This window comes from Diprion similis, chromosome 6 (assembly GCF_021155765.1).
Source record: "Diprion similis isolate iyDipSimi1 chromosome 6, iyDipSimi1.1, whole genome shotgun sequence".
Classification (NCBI taxonomy): Eukaryota; Metazoa; Arthropoda; class Insecta; order Hymenoptera; family Diprionidae; genus Diprion; species Diprion similis.
In genome coordinates, this window is record NC_060110.1 from 18,322,983 (window position 1) to 18,345,148 (window position 22,166).

The 22,166-nt window shown below is 35.7% G+C and overlaps 2 protein-coding genes across 2 annotated transcripts; both read right to left on the reverse strand.

Moving 5' to 3' along the window:
* Positions 1-3,001: 3,001 nt before the first annotated feature.
* On the reverse strand, positions 3,002-12,180 carry LOC124406543 (the record flags this gene model as incomplete). Its single annotated transcript, XM_046881978.1, has 11 exons — positions 3,002-3,073; positions 3,268-3,378; positions 3,465-3,733; positions 5,480-5,796; positions 5,874-6,057; positions 7,128-7,184; positions 7,320-7,476; positions 9,097-9,281; positions 9,398-9,546; positions 9,708-9,780; positions 12,076-12,180. Coding segments are annotated over 11 exons (1,659 nt in total), but the record flags the coding sequence as incomplete, so codon positions are not given.
* A 4,208-nt stretch (positions 12,181-16,388) lies between these two features.
* LOC124407383 lies at positions 16,389-21,899 on the reverse strand. Its single transcript, XM_046883480.1, has 10 exons — positions 21,744-21,899; positions 20,427-20,604; positions 20,113-20,273; positions 19,687-19,868; positions 18,245-18,395; positions 17,897-17,956; positions 17,608-17,797; positions 17,245-17,537; positions 16,720-16,991; positions 16,389-16,614 (listed from the first exon to the last, which is right to left on the reverse strand). The coding sequence occupies exons 1-10, from the start codon at positions 21,840-21,842 to the stop codon at positions 16,503-16,505; spliced, it is 1,698 nt and encodes a 565-aa protein (XP_046739436.1). The 5' UTR covers positions 21,843-21,899; the 3' UTR covers positions 16,389-16,502.
* Between the last annotated feature and the right edge of the window lie 267 nt (positions 21,900-22,166).

Genomic DNA, 22,166 nt, shown 5'->3' on the forward strand with positions numbered 1-22,166 from the left:
AGTTTAAACGACACTCTACATGTAACAAAAGAACTGATATTGATAATTTAAGCAATTTATATGCTCTTCTGTTAACGATGTAATTGGATGATGATCAATTTCAAAATTTCGATTTTCGACCATCTACTCAAATCGGTACATAACCATTAACTGGTTCCGGAGTCTTTTTGTTCAGAATTGTGTATAAAACGGGGCTGTTGAGCTCCTTTTGCGTCTAAAACACGTGGACTTCGATATCTGAAGATATGTACAACAACGTTAAAATCGACCAGGGCATCCCCTTAAAAAAACTACAATGGAGTCAAAATGTAAAGTAAAGTGGGGTTTCCTACCCTCCAAATTTAACTAATTTAATTCGAAAACACGTGGTCGTACAATTTTAACCCGTGGAACTTTATTCTTGGTTCTAAGTATATAATAAAAATAGTCAGTAAGCATATAATATTGTTACGGAACTGAGGATGGCTGACGATGCCCAACGAAAACATTTTGATCAAATAAATTAAAGTTTATTTTGAAACTGACCGTTACACCTAACAATATATCTCTATCCTGTAGATTTTTGAACAATGAAAGGACGTAAATTTCATAACGTATTTATCACACCATAAAAAATAAGCAACCACACAAACTGATGCTGAATATGGACAACGGATATTGCTATCTCCAAGGTTACACTAGACTTATCTACAAACCCAGATATTTTTTATCTTTGCGGAACAGCATCCGGCGGACGCGGTATCTCGCTCAAACGAGCAGCCGCGTCACGGTTTTCAAAACCAACTTTATCGCAACACAATTTCGGTTTCACTCACTCCTTGCCTATAAAGCTGTAAAACTGTCGAATTCGAATGGTATAATACAATATAAATAACTTTTACGTCTCGGAAAATATCGCAGAAAATTTCACGCCTTATTGCGTTCTGTTTATCGGTAATTATTTACTTCTTATAACACGCTAAAAAAATTTCAGTCAGATTTACGCTTCACTCGCCAACTTTGCAGTTTTTTTACTGCATTTGTTTGTTATTTTTCTGTGCGACAAATACGGTGAGCGAAAGGCGACTATTTCAGGGGGTATGAGGTTCTATTGCTAAAGCAAATGCCAGAATTGCTGATAGCTATCATTGTTGTGTCAGTTGAAAATTTGAGGCGGAAAGGACGCCTGACAAATACGATTAAACGATTAGCATCGTTTCCGTCATTTTACTCTTGGCACAAAAAAAAAAAATCGAATTTTACCAGAATGGAGTGCTTATTTACATTATTTTTCACCACAAGAAACCATAATTAAAAATAAATTGCATGATAAAAAAATATATATATTTTTTTTTCAACATAAATTAAGAAAACTAAATATTTAACATTCTCATTCCATTTTGGAACCATGACAAAAAAAATGTGTTTTCATGTTCCTGAATTTACAAAAAAGTGAAAAGTTTCATCGATTTTGAAAATCGCCATTTTCATATCAAGGATATTCCCTCATTTCATGAGATGGCCACACTTTTACGAGGCGGCGTAAAAATTTCTAAAAATTAGAAGTATTATTTTCACCGAAACAAACCGAAAAATCAATTGGTCATCGGAATCCCTGGCGGTCAGGCCGATGACCCGTTGGTTTGACGTAAAATGCTTCATACTGCAGATACACATTTGTAGTATGTGGTCGAAAAGAAGGATAGGCGAGAACTTCATAGACGTCTGGAGTCCCACGGTCGTGAATAATTGTTGCTCTGTACCAAAAATAATGTAGGATGAAGTCCGAATTAGCCCGAAAGACCAAATATAAGATTCGATATTGTTTGTAACCGTTTTATCATAATAAATATGCTACGGTCAAACGTAAACAAGTTTCATATTCAGTTCAGATGTTCTGCTCCGTATTTTCCGATTTTTCCTCAAAACGTAATGACTCGTGCTCCGGAAACAATACATTTGTCATTAATTATTTTTTTCCGTGTAAAAATAGCAGCTTTTCAATAATGCTAATCCCGATTCTGGAGCCTGAAAATTGGCGGAGTAATTCCATTTGTTTACGAGTGAAAAAAGTACCCCCTTTTTAGAGTCATTTTACGCCCACTTAATTGTGAAAAATCGTTTTGCCTCATAGTGTACATGATAGTGGGACTATTCGGGATTAATATTTTTCCAGATTTGTTGCTCTTCGATAATCGTCCGATGTAGAAATTCCGTGCAAAAAGAGGCGGTTTTTTAATGCAAAATAGCTTTTCTCAAAAAGTATCAATCCGATCGAGCTCCAGTTTTGCATACTCTTTTAGTGTACCAAGAAACATGTATTACGAGACTTTCAAAGATGTACATGCAGTATTGCATAATCTATTCGTTATTGTAGAAATGGCTGTTTTAGCAGGCTTTTATTACTTTGCAAGAGAACAAATTGATCAATTCCAATTTGCGGCCGACCAAATTATTCGTCTTTTAATTACCTATAAATTCTTATTAAACTTTGTTTCTCTCAGATGAATAGTTTCCTCGCTATCCATCAAAAACATAATTTCTTTGAAAAACAACTTTGAACGCTCCGCATTTTTTTGGCACACAAAATCCTGGTTGGAAACACATTGACCTCTATCACGGCCAACAGCTCTACAAGAATATATAGGTCTCATCCGTTCCGAAATCGGGTCATGCAAAAATGATATATTTCCTGGAGTAATCTCCTTATATCTATCCATCGCACACTGGTGGGGGACGTCGCCAAACGTTAAAAAAATTTCGGTGACATACTTGCCGCAAGAGTAGCTAGTAAGGGTTGAGTTGCATACTTGCTTTGTTTCTTATACTACTTCTCCTCTGTTTCTCTTCGCCAGAAAAACTATCGCAGTAGACGTGCAAGATACTAATTCGTTGATATTAAAGGGTTTATTAACATGACGTTTTGAATGTTCTTGACAGCGAAGATACACGAAATTGCGCTTTTTAAAACTCTGGTATACATTCCGAAAGATTTATTGTTCATAGTTGAATGAGATGTTTTATGCCCGTTACAGCACTTGTCTACGATACAATATTGTACATTCGCTTCACTCCAGGAGGCATCGAATCACAGCTGTAACAGAGAAACCGATTATAATTATTGTTTTCCTCAGTGGGAGTAATGTAAATTGACTTGCTGATTGGTTCACATTAAAAACTGTTGAATAACGAAACAGAAGAATCATGATATCATCCTATAGAATATGCATCGTTTGAAAATCTTTCGTTACAAGAGTGACAGTGGAAATTCAACTTAAAATGTCTTACATATCCTTGCATAGGTCTTCGAAACGCTCGGGAATAGGGTAACGAGCTTGCGGCGAGACCGATAGTAATGGATCGTCATCATTGTCATTATCAACTTTGAATTCCTGGCACCTGTCGGTATATAATCGTTTACGGATTGAGCGATATACGGTTGAATTTAACAACGCTAACGACCCAAGTTATATGCTGTTACTAACCGGACAACGAAGTAGCGTTGATATTGGGCGATTACATTTTGAGATACGGTTATAATATGATCTAGAGCGAATATGAATGCAGGATTGCGATAGTCACGCGCATACTCTTCTTTCTCTTCGTTAGATTTCGACTTTTTCAAGAGAGAACGGAGTTGCGGGGTATCGACCCAAATTACTTTACTGCCTTCCCTTAGCATCTGCTCAGTCCATCCGATGGGGCCCATAGTCGCGATCGTATCAGCATCTTCTTCCGACTGCAAGTCGTGAACCTGTAATCCACGCAATTGAAGCCTTTACACGTTATTTGGATGGTGATTTCGTTTCGTGGAATTTCAAGGATATACGGATGTTTCTGCCGGTGGAAATTACATACGTATCGGGAGTTTTCGGTAGAAGGCCCCGACGCCAACGATTTTGCACCGGCAAATAGGCAACTGCAAATACATCTTACCCGCTGTCAGCAAATCAGATGTCACTTTGGTGGCATTTCACGTGAAGCGGACAACAACAAAATTTTGCAGTTTTGAAATTTATTCACATTCGACCTGATTGTACTTCTAGAAAGTATGAACGAAAACACCCATTTTTTTCTTACGTTTAGTTGTCAAGTTATGGCCTACAGAGAATAATATAATTATTATAAAAACTAAAATATTAAACGTTGTAGTTTACATAGTAAATTTACTTTATTTCTCAATTATGAAATCAGATTCGGAATTTGATTTTTTTTTCTTGTAAAACATCGGAGGTAAAAATTTGAAACAGGAATTTTACTAACTTCGACCATTTTTTTTCCCCTAAATTTCAAAATATAGCCTAAAGTATGTAAATAATACACTAAAAGTTTCAAATTCGGATCCACGTTAATTTTGGAGATAGACGAACTAGGGTACATCCGTGTCGCACTGACCGTGGTACACTGGTGGCTGGTTCAGGCGGAAAGCATTAAAACGCTGCTTGCGACATTAAATTTGCTAACCTGTTTAGGTGTATTCAGGCTCTAACAAGGATGTACGATAGATAATTTTCAAACTTTAACATAAAATGTACAATTTTGATCAAAAATATTAGTAGGAATCAATAGTAAGAAGTAATCATGCGATTATACAAATGGACGGAATCATCTTCGACGCAAACTGCCATTTACTACTGCGCCAAAGATGATATTCAACGTCAGCGGATTTTCGTGCAATACCGATTTGATTCTGCAATCACCGTTCCAAGAAGTAAAATATTGCACGGCTTCATTCTATCAACCGAAAAATTTCTTAAAAAAAGAATTAGTTCTAGCTTTGTTTCTCATAATGAAATTGTATGAATTGTACAAAACAAATGGTTTTCCTTCGTTACAATGTTGTTTTGTTTAATCAAGGATTGCGATTAAACATATATATACAATTATACAAAATTACTTTTGAAATTTAAAGTATTTACGCCTACGTAGATGATATCGCAGCAGTTTTACTAACAATAAGTATATATATGTTCTTTTTTCGCGCACACCAGCCGACCTGAGCAAGCACCAGCCGCCAGCATCAAGGTCAGTGCGACAGGTACGTACCTTAATTCATCTATCTCCAAAATTAATGTAGATCCCATATTTACATGCTTCAGGATATATTGTGAAATTAAACAAAAAAAAATGGCGAAGTTAGTAATATTCCAGATTGAAATGTTTACTTACAATCTGAGTTCATAATTTAAAAGTATAGAATATTTCATATGTAAACCACCATAATTAACATTTGATAGTAAATTTGTTCAATTCGAAAAATTGCTTCCAAAAAATCCGTATTTCAATTAGGTCGATTCTTCAGAAGCCCATATCTTGAAAACTAAACATAAAAAAATAGGTGTTCACATTCGTACGTTCTAAACGTGAAATTCCGCTTCACATAAAATGCCCATTTGGCGAGACATCGTCCGCGTCGAGACTCTTCACTGGCCGTGAAAGCTCCTGGTATAATGTTATACTTACTCACGCCGCGCTGGCGTATTGCGCGATGAGAACTTACGTGACACTGACACTTCCGCTGTATCTCATCCCGAAAAGTTTTCATTTTATCCATGAAATCCGGTGAACACTTCGCATACAGTAATAGAATTTCTCTCGATTCTTTTACATCGTTTAGTTTTATCGTTACTCCTCGCACCTGAGATGACATATGACTCGTCGATTTCTTTGCACATTTAATGACACCCCATTTCCATATGAAGTATGGTAGTACCAATATCGTAATGACACCCAGTGCTATGTAACCAATAATCCGAAGGACAGCACCCGAGGAATCCTGGTGATCCTCAGGAGGAGTGCTACGCGGATTCTGAAAACCTGCAAATTACGAAACATGCAGCTTTATCGATTAGACTGGATTTAATAGAAGTCGATTTCTCGTTTGAATTTCTCACCGTGAGAGATTACACCAAGGGTGTATACATGGTGCCACGTCGTTAAGTCATGGTTGCCGTACTTTTGGTTACAATTTCCCACATACAGTTTATATGTAGAATAATACCAAGCACCCCCTCGCTCCAAATTATTCCATTCAATATCTGCTGTCCATGTTTCATTGTGAGGGTCAGATTCGATGGACTAGATAAATGTATCATGCTCATTAATCAGATATTATAGACATTACTTAATGTCTAATACAGATCATGCCGATTACACGGAGAACGCGGTGGTGTGCACGGCAATAATCTCACGAGTATAGATCAGTCGGGCAGTTTGATATTCAATCATCGGATTGCAATTTCGATGCCAACTTCTATTCTCTGTGCTGTGTGAATATTAGGCATAAAGAGAAAGAGAGGAGAAAGAGCAAGAGAGAAGAAAGAAGAAAGAAAGAGAAAGAGAAAGAGAAGAGAGAGAGGAAAGAGAGAAGGGAGAGAAGGAAGAATTCGGACGCAGAATATTCGAGTTAGTGGATCTCGATCCTCCGAGCCACGGGGATCGAAGCTTCTTCCGACTATCCACAATTTTGACACACGAAGTTGCAACGACGTGGGCCCGTAATATTATTATCATCGACAACCCATTGTGCAGTCTTGCATTCCTCACCGTGCTGCAAAGATCTAGTGAGTGTCGCAAGTGGGTGCTTTCCCCTGAATCGACTGGCGGAGGAGCTCATCAGCGGCCCGATAAGCGTCACCGATAGAAGTGACGATAATACGACAGTGTATCTCTCTCTTCTCTTTAATTCAACGGACAATTCTTCGCCTATTTATACCTGTATCTGACACTTCGGTCACCCCTTCTTTTGTTGTTTCTGTTCAATGCTCAGATAAGATCCGTATTAAATATCATTCCTTTAAGAAACATAAAAATCTTACAGTGCTATGCCTCTAGCATAGCTGTCGAATGATTTCAAAAGTTTGTGTGCGAAAATATGAAGCAGCAAAGCTTTATCAAGAACATCGATTTTTGACGTTATTTAAACCAACGTCTAAGAGCTTGGTGAAAATATTCAATCTAAATAAGTAGGAAGGTACTTGTTTCATGAAACTTTACTGCCAGTGAACATTTCACGGAAGTGAAAAGCATTTGCAGACTTACTGACGTGTCCTATTAAGGATGAACGTATCAAATTAATGTCCGAATTACACTCATTTCCGTTATTCCTCTATACTAGCATTTTTATTCTGGGGAAATATAAAACTTACTCGAATTTTAAGTTGAATGTTTTCGTTTTTTTCCTTACATATGAGCTTACGTCGACTCTGAAAAATATGAAAACTGCTTCACTGTGCTATAAATTACACTTTTCATTCAAAATATGATGCAAAAATGTTTGAAAAATTGTACTATCTTGAATATTTACGCAATAAGTGAATGTGATACTGGTTCTCTGTTACCTCTATGGTAAAGGTGCACGTTTGGGTTGGGTCTAGTTTATTAATTTCAATCTTATTTTTGGTACTGTCAGTTACGGGTTCAGTGAACTTCCACAGACCAGCTGATACTGTGTAACATTTTAATGGTACTCTTAGCTTGACAAAATGTGTTACGGTCCTAAAGAATCGCAGAAAAAATATTTGATTATACACAGATTGTGAGGTGATCTTTATTATCAGCAAAGTGAGCCAGTCCACCAATTATCAACGAATGATCTAGACGTCAAAGAATTGATTTTTCTGAAGATTTGTTCTCTTTTAGAGTGTACTAAGATTGGAAAGTCCACGAAGTTTTAACCTTCTAGGACTCACCGTTCGCCAGAAATGCGACATCAAAGTTTATCATTTTGACCTGACTCAGGTTTAAGTGCAAACTATTTTCGTATCGTTACCGGCATAAAAAAATTATAAAAAAATATGTGTCTCATGTGAAAAACTCTTGAATTTTCGAATATATTATTCATTGTTGGATAACTTTTTGAAATCAACTTCAAAAACACGTTATTTGGCAAAAAACCGCTTTTTCTCATACGCCGCCAAAATTATCTTACTTTTGTGTTTTTCATGTGAAAAGTGAGATTTTGTCAGTAAGGAACCCAAATTTTCAGACTGAGATGGCCATGGAATCTCACGTGAGACACGTTTAATTGATAAAAGTCTGTTGATAATATGCTCTTTTTCAAATTTAGCAGGATATTTTTATTTCTTAGATGACAACGTTGGTTTTTAACCCGTTGCATTCGTATGCATTGCACACGTAGAAAAAGAGATGCTATTTATGTTGTATTTGAAGTATTGACTTGAATCTTGCGCCAAACTCCAATTTAGAATCTCTTCTAAATAATTAGACAGGTGTTTTTTTATTTGAGATTTAAAAGAAGTAAAAAAATCGATAAGAAACAAAAAGTAAAAAAATTTAACTTTTTCACAAATTCGTAGAAATTTCAATTTCTGCAATATCGTAAATACATTATGCCATTTCACGCGGAAAACAATTTATTTCTAAGTAAAAATTAGAGCTTTAATGAACTTTGAAAAAAGTATATTGATCTCGGAAGTTTCAAGTTACGAATTTTGGAAAATCTCTTGAAACGACAATGGTACGTTCATACATGCTAAATGATGTAAAAAAAAAAGTCGTTCTTGACGTAAAATAGCCACAAAATTTCCCTGGGGTTCAACTTTCATCAATTAAACGTGTCTCACGTGAGATTTCCGTGGCCATCTCACTCTAAGAATTTGGGTTTCTCACTAACAAAATTTCAGCTTTCACATGGAAAACTCAAAAGTAAAATAATTTTTGGCGGTGCATGAGGAAGGGCAATTTTTTGCCTAATAACGTGTTTTTGAGATTGATTTTAGAAATTTATCCAAAAATAAATAATATATTCGGAAATTTGAGAGTTTTTCACATAAGACACATATTTTTTCGTAATTCTTTTATACCGGTAACGATACGAAAATAATTCGCGCTTAAACCTCAGTTAGGTCATAATGATAAACTTCAATATGGCATTTCTCACGAACGGGACGTCGTAGACGGTTGGAACTTGGTGAAGTTTCCAATCTTAGTACACACTAGAAGAGAATAAATTTTCAGACAAATCAATTTTTTGACGTCCAGATCGTTCGTTGATAATTGTTGGATTCGCCCAAGTGTTAATAAGCTATACAACAATAAGCGATATAACTGATGTGGTGTGCATTCCAAATGGTTATTCAATTCTTTACGCCTTACGATTCTGAATCCTCGGGGGTGAATCCGCTATTGCTGCACATCATGCTTGTGTCATTGTAAGGAATCGCCGTCTGGTAAAAGGAGGGGCCTTTCATCCAATTTTTACCTTCTTTGTTTGTCAGTTGGATGTAATAACAGCCGGTGAATATTTTATCATACGAATGATATTGATTTCGGCTTTCATACTGAAGGTAAATCGTTCATTCACTTGTCAGTAAAATTCGGTAATCTTGTACGATTCACACTTTGAAATGGAAAAATTTCGATGCGGTGTGAGTTAATTTACAACTATAAAAGTTACCTTGTATGAAAGATCCTTCACTAAGTAGTATTTTACAATATTAGGGTGACTTATATCTGCCGGACAATCCGCTTCCTTGTCAATAAGCGGATGGGCTAATAGCGAGACTCTAAGATCTTCTTGTATATTTTCAAACTTTACTTCAAGTTCTAAAATTCGACACCCCAAAGATTCCATTATTATTACAATTAAAAAGAGTGTTGAGTACGAAGTAATTATAAAAACAAATCAAATAAAAAGAAACATGGCTTGCCAAATTTAACACAGTCAAATTAACTTCGTTTCATAAATTTATTCCTAAGAATCTTACGGCCTGGAACAGTTGAATTCATGCGTTGCGTGACGACAATTGGCGGATCAGTCTTTTCCCACAGAACAGCTTTCTGTAACAAGTATTTAAAATGATTACACGATTAATCGCGCTGATCTCTATATATTTGAGTTTTTGAATTACAATTCCATCATATGTAAGCACCAAAAAAATCCTTTTCTTGCCACCCTACTATCGTTCATTTATCGAAATTCCTCTTCACATAATATTTTTTGACATACTTTACGGCTGATTCATCACCCGGATAGAAAGATTCGTATGATATGACACCGAAAAAAAAAGATGCGAAGCATGGGCGATCGAAGCCCAACATATCCGGAATATGTCCATATTACGCAGGATTTCAGGCGCTCAATCAAAATGGAGTTCGTGAAAATTCGTTTTAATTTTATCTCACACTGGGAGTCACCGAGAATTCTCAAAGGCGACAACAGTGTCCACGGCACTAATGTTCCTGACTGGAAAAGTGGTCAAAGTAGTTCGCGGCTCGGCATAGGGTAAGCAGTAATATCTTTCATCCTAGATGCAAGATCACGACCCGACAAGAACGTTTTTGTAAAGCATGCATGTATACTTACTCGGAATTCGATTGTAGAGTAGGAGGCAAAATGAGCCAACTAAAAAAAAAACTATGGAAAATAATTATTCCATCTGACTTTTTTTTCTCGTTGTGAATTTTAAATAATTAATTTTTCCCCATTTATTCAAATTACATATTTTGAAAAAGTTTTCAATTCTAATGAACTATTTGAACCTATGAATTGTTATATGTTCCATATTTTTTGTTTTTTAGCTGGCTCATTTTTCCCCCTACTCTACAATCGAATTTCGAGTAAGTATTAATTAATTGCCTGAAATTATCGAAGCTTATAATAAACCACAAAAAATATCATATTAGATCGACAAGTTGACATTTTCAAAAATTCATAGCTCGCAAACCAGTTCTATTCCAAACTTGAAATTCTCTGGGCTGTTTAAAAATACAATGAAGTGTAATCCGTGAAAATTTCAAAGGATTTCGAGTTGGTAGAAAAAATTTATAGCTATTCAAAAACAGCGGTTTTTTTTCAGTCGATCAGCGTTTTTTTTTTCCAAAAATCGATCTACTTTATTTGGTGACGTCTCAGTGAAATGGAAGCGATCAAGCAAAAATACGGCAGATATCATCAGAATATACCTCAACGAAAAATATATGCCGACGACCATCCTTCGATTTCCAAAAATATAGATTTGAGAGCCTTTGAAACGAAAGGAACATTTTATTAAAATAGCAATCCAGTTGAGAGCTCCCAGCTAAGCCGGATATGAGTTTGAACTAACTATTTTTTTCTTGAAAATATAAAGTTTACAGAGAAGGATGCCATTTCGTTGGAATCTCCGGGTCATATGTAGAAGCTGAGATATAAATTTTTGAAGATGACTGACAAATCCACTTTTTTCAAATTTAAAAAAATTTTCTAGTGGCCGGATGTGAGCGTATCGAGCTCAACTTTTCAGGGTGACCTTTTTTCTGACCTACTTTCGAGAAAAAAAATCGGCAGCCGAATGGGTGACCTACCCCCGCAGCTTTTCGGCGAAAAGTGATGGATCTGTTCATATATAATAATTATAACGTGTCTGAAATTGTGAAGTAAAAAAATGCATAGATGCATTACAAAAAATTTAGTGTCCACCAAGGGCTAAGCGGGCTTTTCAACCTCGTGTGGTTGCAGTACTCGCCTTCGACTCGTACTGCAATCTCCACACTCGCTTTAAAAGAGCCCGCTGTACGAGAGAGAGATATAGCCCAAATTATTGCCGAATTTTCGTCTACACCGTTTGATCGTGACAAAATGTGAAACTCAAATTCACATGCTGGAGCGCTTATATGGAAGATGCAATGAAGTATTGTATTTTTAGTTGAAAATAATTAGTTGAAAAGAAGTAAGTCGAACAACGAAGTACTGGAACCACAGATATCATATTCGAGAGGTCGCATAAAAAGTTAGATAAGATTTCGCGAGGCGTAGTGCGGTTAGCGGGAACGGCCGACAGCGGCCAAATCATTCCCCCCTCAGTTCCTTCACAACGCCAAAACTGGTGTGCACCCCCTTAGTGATCGCAAAGTTCTGTCCCTTTTTGTGCCGCTGATTGTCGGATAGAATGCGGCAATTTGCGTACCAAATGTGTCGAAATCTTTATCTCGTACGTCCAATCTGGACTAGATCCATAAAACTAGCGAGTGATACTGGTTGAATAACAAGATTTGCGATTCTCGCGTTGTGCTCCGGCGTGCATTGGTTCGCAAACTAAGAAAATCATGTAAAAGAACATCAAAACACCAGACAACATTATGTTAGTTACGTACGATGTGTTTATCACACGCAGTATTGCGGGCACTAGTAGAGACTGCACTAGTGTAGATGGTACCCCAAATCCAGACGACCAATAACGAAGACATACTTGCGGCGAAATGTCACGTGGATTCCAGTAACAGTTTGATGATTCGGAAAATATATGTTATAATGAGTGTTTACACGAGTCAAGCGAAAACTGTGTTGAACTGTCGGTGATTTTCATCATTGACAAACTAATTACAAACTGACATGAGATGTTACACGTCACAGCAAAGGTGAGATACATTTTCTATTCATCATAAACTGAACTTCATTAACGATCCAAAGGTTTGCACAAGTTTCACAAGTTTAACACTGAAGCCTCGATTTCAAAAAAGTTTTGCGAAGCTACGAGTAAATTCTGCCAATTCAACTTATTTCGTTGCCCATTTTAACGGCACTGCAGAGTATGTATAGTTTAAAATTTCCCATGTGCCTATAGGTATATATGTGTGTACTCCCCACTCGAGCGCCACGACGATATTTTAGGAGAAGGGGGCAGTTCTCTAACGGTAGAGGAAAATCCAAAATTTGTAGTTTTGCATAATACCGGATGTGGGATTTCCAAGGTCACTGATAACGAACACAGATTCAGATGTTCGAAATTCAAGATGGCGAATCCAATTTGGCGGACAAAAATCCAGAAAGTTACTCCACGTAACCATGTTGGATCCACCATGATGAATTTAGAAACTTCGAGTTCAGATTCGTGATCAGTGACCTTAAAAACTCTCGAATACCAAGTTTCATCCAAATCGAATGATTTTTCGGATTCGGGTCCACCATCTTGAATTTATAAATTTCGAGTTCAGATTCGGGATCAGCGACCTCAACAACCCTGGATTCCAGAATTTTGGTAGATTCCTCCACAGCGTTTATATTTAGATTTTCCACCACCCTAAAGGTAATTAAGGCCCCGCTGACCTGGCATGTCATATATATATTTCGTGACGTCAGAAGCGGGGAAAACGCCATTACGAATCCTGCGAGAACGGAAGCACGAATCTTACTCGGGAAATTTTTAAATTGAAGCTTGAATAAAAGTGTACGTGGCTAACTCAGTCACTGGTCATGAAAATCGCTGATAATGTTTTTAATAAAGAATAATGAAGTGAATAAAATCACGCCAAAACAAACATGGCCGATCGGAGCTACCGCATGTTGAATATTCGCTGATTGCACTGTTTCACAATTTCTTTCACTCTCGCCAGACAGTTAGCCACGTACAAAAGCACTCACTTTATTCGGGAAAACTTATACTATCAGTTATTTTTTTGTAAATATGGCACGATTCGTAACGGCGTTTTTCATGTGACAGCAGTCCGTTCATGGTCCACAAGAAGTATGTCTCGATTTGTAACTGACATCATTGGTTGGATCTAACAGAACAAGTCAATGAAATCAGCGGCCTTAGTTTACCGTTCAACGTTCAGAGGCGCTGCACGTATTTATGACGTCACGATTTGATATTTTCAAGTCAGGTCAGCGGCGCCTTAAAATGTTGTACCCCGTATAAGCGTAAGAAATTGGTAATGTAAAGCACAATGATGTGCGAAGTAAAATTTTCGAGTGTCAAACTTAACACCGAGGAAAACCATTCAAAGTGGAATACCAAGGCTTACTTACTATTATAAGTTTTTGTTAGCGCGACCCACTTTCTTATTTTATTCTTTATTTAAGGATGTATGTTGAACACTTTCCAGCTAAAAATTGTATTTGCTCAGAATTTTCGGACTTCGCGATTCAATAAAAATCTGAAATAATTCAAAAACATTCGGCATGGTATGATCATATTACCTTGTGGACAGGCATTTTTTAAATTATTTTTTCCGTAATCTTGAGGAACTTTCCTATCCGAAACCGCAGTAAACAGGCGAGATCCCGTAAATAGTAAACTTCCTTAGTTTTCTAATTAAAAAGAACAGTAGGGACTTGAAATAAAAACCTAAAAAAATTGGAGACATTTTTTTCTAGATTTGCAGCCGATCTACGACCATCCAACATTCAAATTCCACCTATGTCGTCAACCTCGCGAAAACTGGAGCGGAAGTGATGAAAGAGCGAGATATAAACTCGGGATATCCCGTCTCTCTAACTTTGCAGTTGATTGGCTGAGCGGAAACTTATCAATCAATCAAGTGCAGAGTGAGAGGGACAAGTCATAGCAGGCATATACCTCTCACCATCCTCTCACACACTTTCCTCCTCCGCCACACTTCTTTCCGCACGAGGGTTATAGCTATCTCCAGCAGTATACGCGATGGGGCTTTCCATGCATTATCGTCCACGTTTGACGTCAAATGTTTTTCCTTAAACAATTTTTTTTGATACGTTGTAGTACTCTATTAACAGATGATCTGTGATTGTGAAATTTTATTTAGCAAACGGTTTTTTTTTAATAAATAATACTAACTCTGAGAAGAATACATGGTTTAATTTTTTTTTTTAAATCACTAATATTCGGCGTCCGAAACTCAATTTTTTGATACCCGTCCAATCGTGGATGGTTGAGATCTTCTATTTTTCTAACCAATATCAAAATTAAAGAATCGTGAATTCAATACACACTGGTATGACTTACTTACAAGGAACATCAGTTTGGTGTCCCCTTCTGATTTTGTTGAGACTCATGTATGTTGTAGAACATTGAGAACTTAGAGACACATATTTTTTTTATCTGCGGTAAAATGGTTTAAAGGGGTGAAACCGACCCCCAAGGATTGGCACTCAACGGTATATTTGAACAAAATCAACACTGAAATGTTTTAGTAACGAACAGGAAAACTTAGTAGTACAACATACGTAATGATTGACGTACGAATCAACGCATAAAAATCTTCATTAGAAATCCTATTCTGAAATCGAATTTTCTTTCGATTACCCCGCATCTGATCAGTCTTGTCTCTCATGTGTCCTATGCCATGCAATAAATTATTATTATTAAAACAATGAACCTCATATGTTGTTCAATCTGATTGCTTATTATAAGCAATACACGATTGTTCTCTAATTGATTATCGTTATCTTATTGATTGTATATACATTTTCTATTCTTGCCGTCACTCAACAGTATTTGTTTGACGTTTCTCCACTTATCCTCGATCCTGACTGTTCCTATTGTGTTTTATAATTTTATAAGTTTAATGTTGGACGGCAGGTGCTTAAAGCAATAATAATGAAAGAACAAAGCAGCAATACGAAATGCGGAGAGTAACACAGTATTTCTCAGGGCGCTGGAAATAAATCATGGGTTGTCCAAATATCTTAAGCTGGATGAAAAAACGTAGGCAATAACGTGGGGAGACAAACCAGACTTATTATATGGGATGAAAAAATATGCGTTTATTCAAGAAGTAAACGGGTTATATAAATATGTACATATGTAATTGTAGGAGTTTTGCAGATTTGAAGAAAAATGACCTATTTTCTCAAATATTTATTGTAAATAATATCTAAACAAACTTCAGTTTTGCATTTAAATCACTTATCTTGAAAAATGATAATTAAAAATAGATTAGAAATGTAAAAGAATTGATAGACAAAGTTTACGTATAAGCTTAAAAGTGATGCTTATAGCTTATAAGCTATTAGGCTTGTATATAAAAAGAAATATATTATAAAATTGTGATAAAATTTTTGAAATTAAAAATAACGCGAAAGCGCTGGTAAAATCGCTAACTGTGTTTAATCTATGGCTCCGTTTCATATGCAGCCAGCGTATTCTCTACTCCAATCCGAACCCTTTGACGTTTTAACTCCATGGGATTGCTCTAGACTCTAGACAAAACTGGCCACTATAAAATACTTTTCTGGGGCTCTACCCAGTTCACAAAATAACTTTTTCATATTGACGCGAATTGAACCAACTAAAATAATTGCCAGAATATTCCTTAAAAATATCTGAATAATCAATTTATTTCATTTATTACACAGAATTATCAAAATAACATCACGGAATTACACATTCTGTTTCCGACAATCAATGTCGAAGTCTCAATTAGTCGGAATATGTTAGGAATCACCGAGTAAAAACCTTAGGGTGAATAATCCTTTTCAAAAAATATCGACTGAATAAAAATAAGTAGGTTGTCACAAGCCCAGATGACGTAATACTTGAAAGACCAGTGTTGAATTCTGAGTAAACAAAAATAAACTCTGGATCTAATACAATTGTCCTTAGAATTTTGCTATCTCATGAGGAAAGCGTTATTCTTCTTCGTTCCATATCTCCACAATTTTCTGACAAACTGAAAAATTTAATGACTGAGTGAAAAATTCCCTGAATATTCTTATACTCTCCAGTTTTCCCTGATCAATGACCACCATATGACGCAAAAAAACGTGTTCGTAAATATCGTATATTTGCATTTTACGAAATAAAATCGAAATCAGCATCAACTCACAGGTGTGAACACAATTCATCAAAATGTTCGGGTAACCGAAAACGAGTATGCGGTGAGATCACGGCAAGTGGGTCATCAGGTCCGTCAGTCACTTCGAAACCATTCCATCTACCAACAATGGTTCAGAATATAAAGAGTGCGTATTTTTAAGCGATATTATTCCTATTGATCTACGTGTTATTGTTGGAAGTATGATTTGTGACAGAGACTAACCGGACAATAAAGTGGTCTCGATATTGTGTGATTGGGTCCTGATATAAAGTTTTGGCTGTAGCAAGAGCAAATGGTATTGCAGTATCACGAAAATCAACTGCATAGTCCTCGTATAACTTTATACGCGACTCATCATTTTCCACGAGCAAACGGAATTGTGGGGTGTCAACCCAAATGACCTTACAGCCATGTTTTAGTAAACGGTCAATCCATTCATTGGAACCAAGTTCAACATTTAAATCACTGTCTTCGTCTGACTGCAAGTCGTAAACCTAGAACCATGGTAAAAGTATTGAGATTATGTTGTATATTATGTTGCAATGCAAAGCACTGGACATGCTGTAATCTAGCTTTAGTATCGAAATGCTTGTTTGAAAACCTGAATCGTTATTTACTTACAGCAAAATCCTTTACAATGAGAGGAAATATAAATAAAAGTGTTTTTATTTAAATGTTTTTAACGCCACACAAAGAATTCTATTATTTTGAAGTAGAAGAGTTTTAAATAGTAAGGATGAAACTTACCGGACAATCGCACCTTTCCTCCAACTTATCTCTGAAAGATCTCATTTCTTCTATGAACGAAGACGGACCCTTTGTGTAAATTATTAAAATTCTGTTGGGCTTTTCTTTGTACAATAGTGGATTTATTGTGTTGAAGGTTACATCATTTTCCACATTGCGTCCTCTACGTCGGATTCTGAAAAATTTGAACATCCAAAAGAGCAATATTGATACCAAGAGAACAGCAACTGAAGTTAATGCAAGCTCATGAAGATTCCAACCAGCTTCAGGTATTTTAGCCTTATTATAACAAGCTGCAATGAAGACAGTCAAATTTATTATTTGTATCAATTCCTAGTGAGCATAATAACGTCAATATCTCACATAGCTTGATCTTCCCGAATGTGGCATAATTTTTCCATTGTCTAAAGTCTAACTGGAATTCACTACAGTTCAGCACATTCGGCATGTTTGTTTGTGAAAATTCTGGTGAGTAACAAACGTCACCTTCTTTCAGTCCTTTCCATACGACCTTAACGCTCCAGGCACCATCTGTTGAATACTTATGTTCCATCTGTGTACATTAATTGCTTCATTTTGATTTTACAATCGCAGAAAATGATATGGAAAAATGATTCAGATAATATCATTTTTTGAAGAATATAACACTTACTGGCCACGAAAGGGTAAGGTCTGTGTCATTGTACTGGCATCGAAAAGTCAAGTTAGCCACCTATTGTATCATATCGTAAAATTTATTAAATACACATGTATATTTCATATATTATTTGACACAAGGAATAGGCATCTTATATAATTATCAACACATCAATTGTCCTTTTGCATGATGTAACATTCTGTATACGTACGGACCGTTAGATTGATTCTGACACATTCAAGGCTGCCCGTGGTACCTGTTACTCATGTCAAACAAGTGGTAGCTGACTACAACAGTGAGCTTAAATGTGTCAGAATCAACCTAAGGGTCTATACAATGAATGTCAGAGTAGTCATACGTTACCATGTTCACATGGCAGATCTGCGATGGCCGTGATGTGGACATATCAAAATCACCCTCTTTTGTTGACTTTTCTTTGTCAATTTCCCACAGCATAAGATTCAATTCCATACAGGTTGTTGGTACGGTTATGGTAAAGGGTAATATTCGACTCCTGAAAATAACATTACACGGTTCTTTCCTGTATCTACTATTCTGTGTCATCTGTAACTTTGATGAAAATAAAAATTCAATATTAAACCACATATATTCCATCAAGGGACTACATAGGTTCGTTGTTGAAAATTTTCCAAGTAACATTGGAGATTGTCATTATAATAATGCATTACCTAAAACCAAGTCCTCAATCCAAGTGAAGTAAAAATTTCAATTATTTACAGTATCAATGAAGAGGCGCTTTTTCGCAAAAAAGTCTCAATGAATTTGGCAAATAGAACTATTAGAGTAGCTTTTGTAAAATCATGGGTTCTTCAGTGTAACCACAATCAGAAATTCAGAATGAGGGGTATATTATGCAAAACTGGAAGTATGCTAGAAATAATTTTTAATCACTAGAAAAAATCTTGTTTGAATTTTGTGTCACTGAATATTTAAGATGGAAACTAAACGTAACTTAGATCGATGCAATAGGTACACCAAATAGGTGTAGCATTTATCCCATATTGAAAAGTTAATATCACTTGCCGCTGATTAGGTTAGGCTTTAAAAAATTGCCATGCCAAAAAGTTTTTTCAAGTCGGTATGTAATTTTTTTCCACAACAAATGACAATCAACAATGCAACCCACAAGGCACATTAGGAGAAGGGAACCCTTGCCTTAGTGTTCTGGAGATGATAAATCGATTTCTCGAGCTGTTTTTCTTCAAGAAATACGGTGGTGATAAAATGTGAATTATAAAAAATTTGGCCGCCTTGGAATTTTTTTTTCTCTACTAAAGAGTATTTAAAATCCATCCATAGAAGTTTAAAAAACACAAATTTATGTTTGGTAAAAAAAAATCAGAACTTCAGAAAAATAATTTTTACTATGTTCTGAAGCATATTTGTCAAGAAAAGTAAATCGTTTTCTGTTTGAAAAGTACTCTAAAGACTTGTTTTCATTAGTGATTAGTAATAAAATTGTATTTATAATTCTTATATAAAATGTTAGGATGTTTGCCTAACGAAAGAATCGTAATTTTTTTGAAACTTTTACACCAAATGTAAAATTATGTTCTTAAAATTCGTATGGATTGATTTTACGATGATCCAATTTGGTTCGGGAAAAAAATTTTAAAAAAGGGTTGAATTGTTTTCTTATGAATAAATAATAATTTTCATCTTATAACCATAAAATTCCTTGCAAAAATCAGCTCAAGAAATATGTTTCTCGTCCCCTAAGACTAAGGCATTGTGTCCCTAAAAAGTTGGGTGCCCCTTCCTTGAATAGATCAATTGAAGCTCACGTTTCAATGGCCACGTTTGAAACATCTTCATAATGGCATTTCAAGGTTGGATCATGAACAGGATGCGTGGTATTGTAAAAATATGGACCCCACAACCAACTTTTTTTTTTTTCATTTCTCATCACGAAGTAATAACAGCCAGTAAATATGTCAATAAACGTACTACTAGCAGGTACATCTTTCTGAAATGAAAAGATAAATTGAAATAAAAACGAAATTAAAAGTACAAACTAAAAAAAATTAAAATCTAGTATTAATGATTTTTTGTCTACAATGAGACGTCATTCGAGTATTATGTAACGCTATTTTGTTACCTTTTTTGGCCCGCTCCCCAACAGTAGCACATAGTAACGTTTGCGTAGTCCCCCCCCCCCAAGATTTTACTATAATTGTTATATGTACAGCTACACAATCTAAATTACCTACTTTTATAGACATTGATGAGTCCTTTGCATTAGGAATATTTTGGAGCAGATTAACATTTTCCCTAGGATCACAAGCACATTCCTTCTTATTCTTCACATGTGGTATCGCTAGTAAAATAAGTTGGAAATTTTCTCGTGGCATCGATACATTCCAATCAATTCCTTAAGACAAATATAAAAATAATGAATTTTATCACTATATAAAATGAAATATTTCAATACTGAATCATTAATCAAGGTATAATTCACATATTCATAAATACAATTGGCAATTACATTACAACAATATCTTTATCCACTAAATAAATGTCATACCAGGAAAATTTGGAGATAGTGTGGACCGCTGGTGCTGAAGCCAACTAGGTGGCTCAGATGACTTGGGTTCATAGTCACACTGATTAATTTGGTTCAGATTTGCCGAACTGGAACGATTGTCAAGTTTAAGATACACACATTTACGGTTTGATGGACTGAAGTCCCACTCTCGCCAAGTCTAAAACAAGTAATCATGTCATGATAGATATTTATAAATTGGATCATTACAGCTTTGGACAAAAACAAATTATGGAAAACTGTTTCACAACTCTCAGGACCTATTAGATTCAGTATGAAATTGGTCTGATCACAATTTTTATGTATGGGACATTCCACGCCAATTCGACCTCACTTTTACTTTTGACCTCTCAAATTTGGCACCTCATTTTTTCTATGATTGTTTTTACTTTGAAAGGTACTCTGTTTTTTTTTTCTCTCTCGACTGAATTTGAATTTTCTACAATTTTTATTAACGTTTATATCGACCAACCCAAATTAAAAATTTGAAAAAATTCTGAAAAATCCTGCACCAGATATCAAAGTTTTGAAGCTTGGAACCGGAGTGGGCCAATTTTCCCTTCTTACTGTTTTCAAGCTATTTCTGAAAAAAAATTTCTAAAAATTCAAAGCCAAAGTCATTTTACTATGGATGGTTGTTGAAACATTTTTATGTCACATCAGATTTTTGAAAAAAATTTCAGATTTTTGGAACCATTTTACCGTTTGCAATTTCTTTATCAGCAAAATGATAGGAAAAAAAATGTCTTGCAAAAAATCGGAAAAATTTTTCAGAAATCCAATGTGACGTATAAAAATGTTTCAGCAACCATCTGTAGTAAAATGACTTCTACTTCTAATTTTTTTAACGTTTTATTCTCGAAAAAAGCTTGAAAATAGTAGGAAGGAAAAATCGGCCCACTCCGGATCCAAGCTTGAAAATTTTGATATCTGATGCAGGATTTTTCAGAATTTTTACAAATTTTTAATTTTGTTCAGTCGATAAAATCGTTTTCAAAAACTGTAGAAAATTCAAATTGAGTTGAAAAAAAAACCGAGTACCTTTCAAAGCGAGAACCTTCATAAAAAAATCACGCGCCAAATCTAAAATGCCAAGGGTAAAACCCTTGACTGAAGAATATTCTTCAGTGAACGGTAAAACCCAGGTCGAATTGGCGTGGAATGCCGCATATACATAATAACGGAATAAATTGTGCTGTAGAAATACCAAAGTATGCTGCGTATGAAAATTGACATCTTGTGATACAATTATTTTATATAAATTTGAAGAATAGAATTTAGAAATTGAAATGTAAATACATTATTTTGTCTAGTTTCGTTGGTACATCCTACATCAGCGCACTCGCGAAGAATTATCCAAAAAATCCAGATGACAGCAGTCAAATTTCTCTCACTCATGTTCCCTGCAAGTTGAAACACCGACCGAACATTATATTTGTTCCAGTACTGGTAACGAAATTAGTGTATCTATTACTACCTGTGGTGGGAGGTAAGAACGATATACGTGCAAATAATGCACCAATTACGATGGCGGATTTTTATTGTTTTACGCTTCACGCAAGACTTGAATGTTTGATCAGGTCCTGAGGGTGGAAAATATGCAATGCTGCGGCCGGTAATCCCAACCAACATGAGTGTCTAGTATCAAAGCCCACCACATGGCGCTTCCTTGCTTCATCGGCACGATCGGCAGTCCTATAACCAAATATAACCTATTGGTCA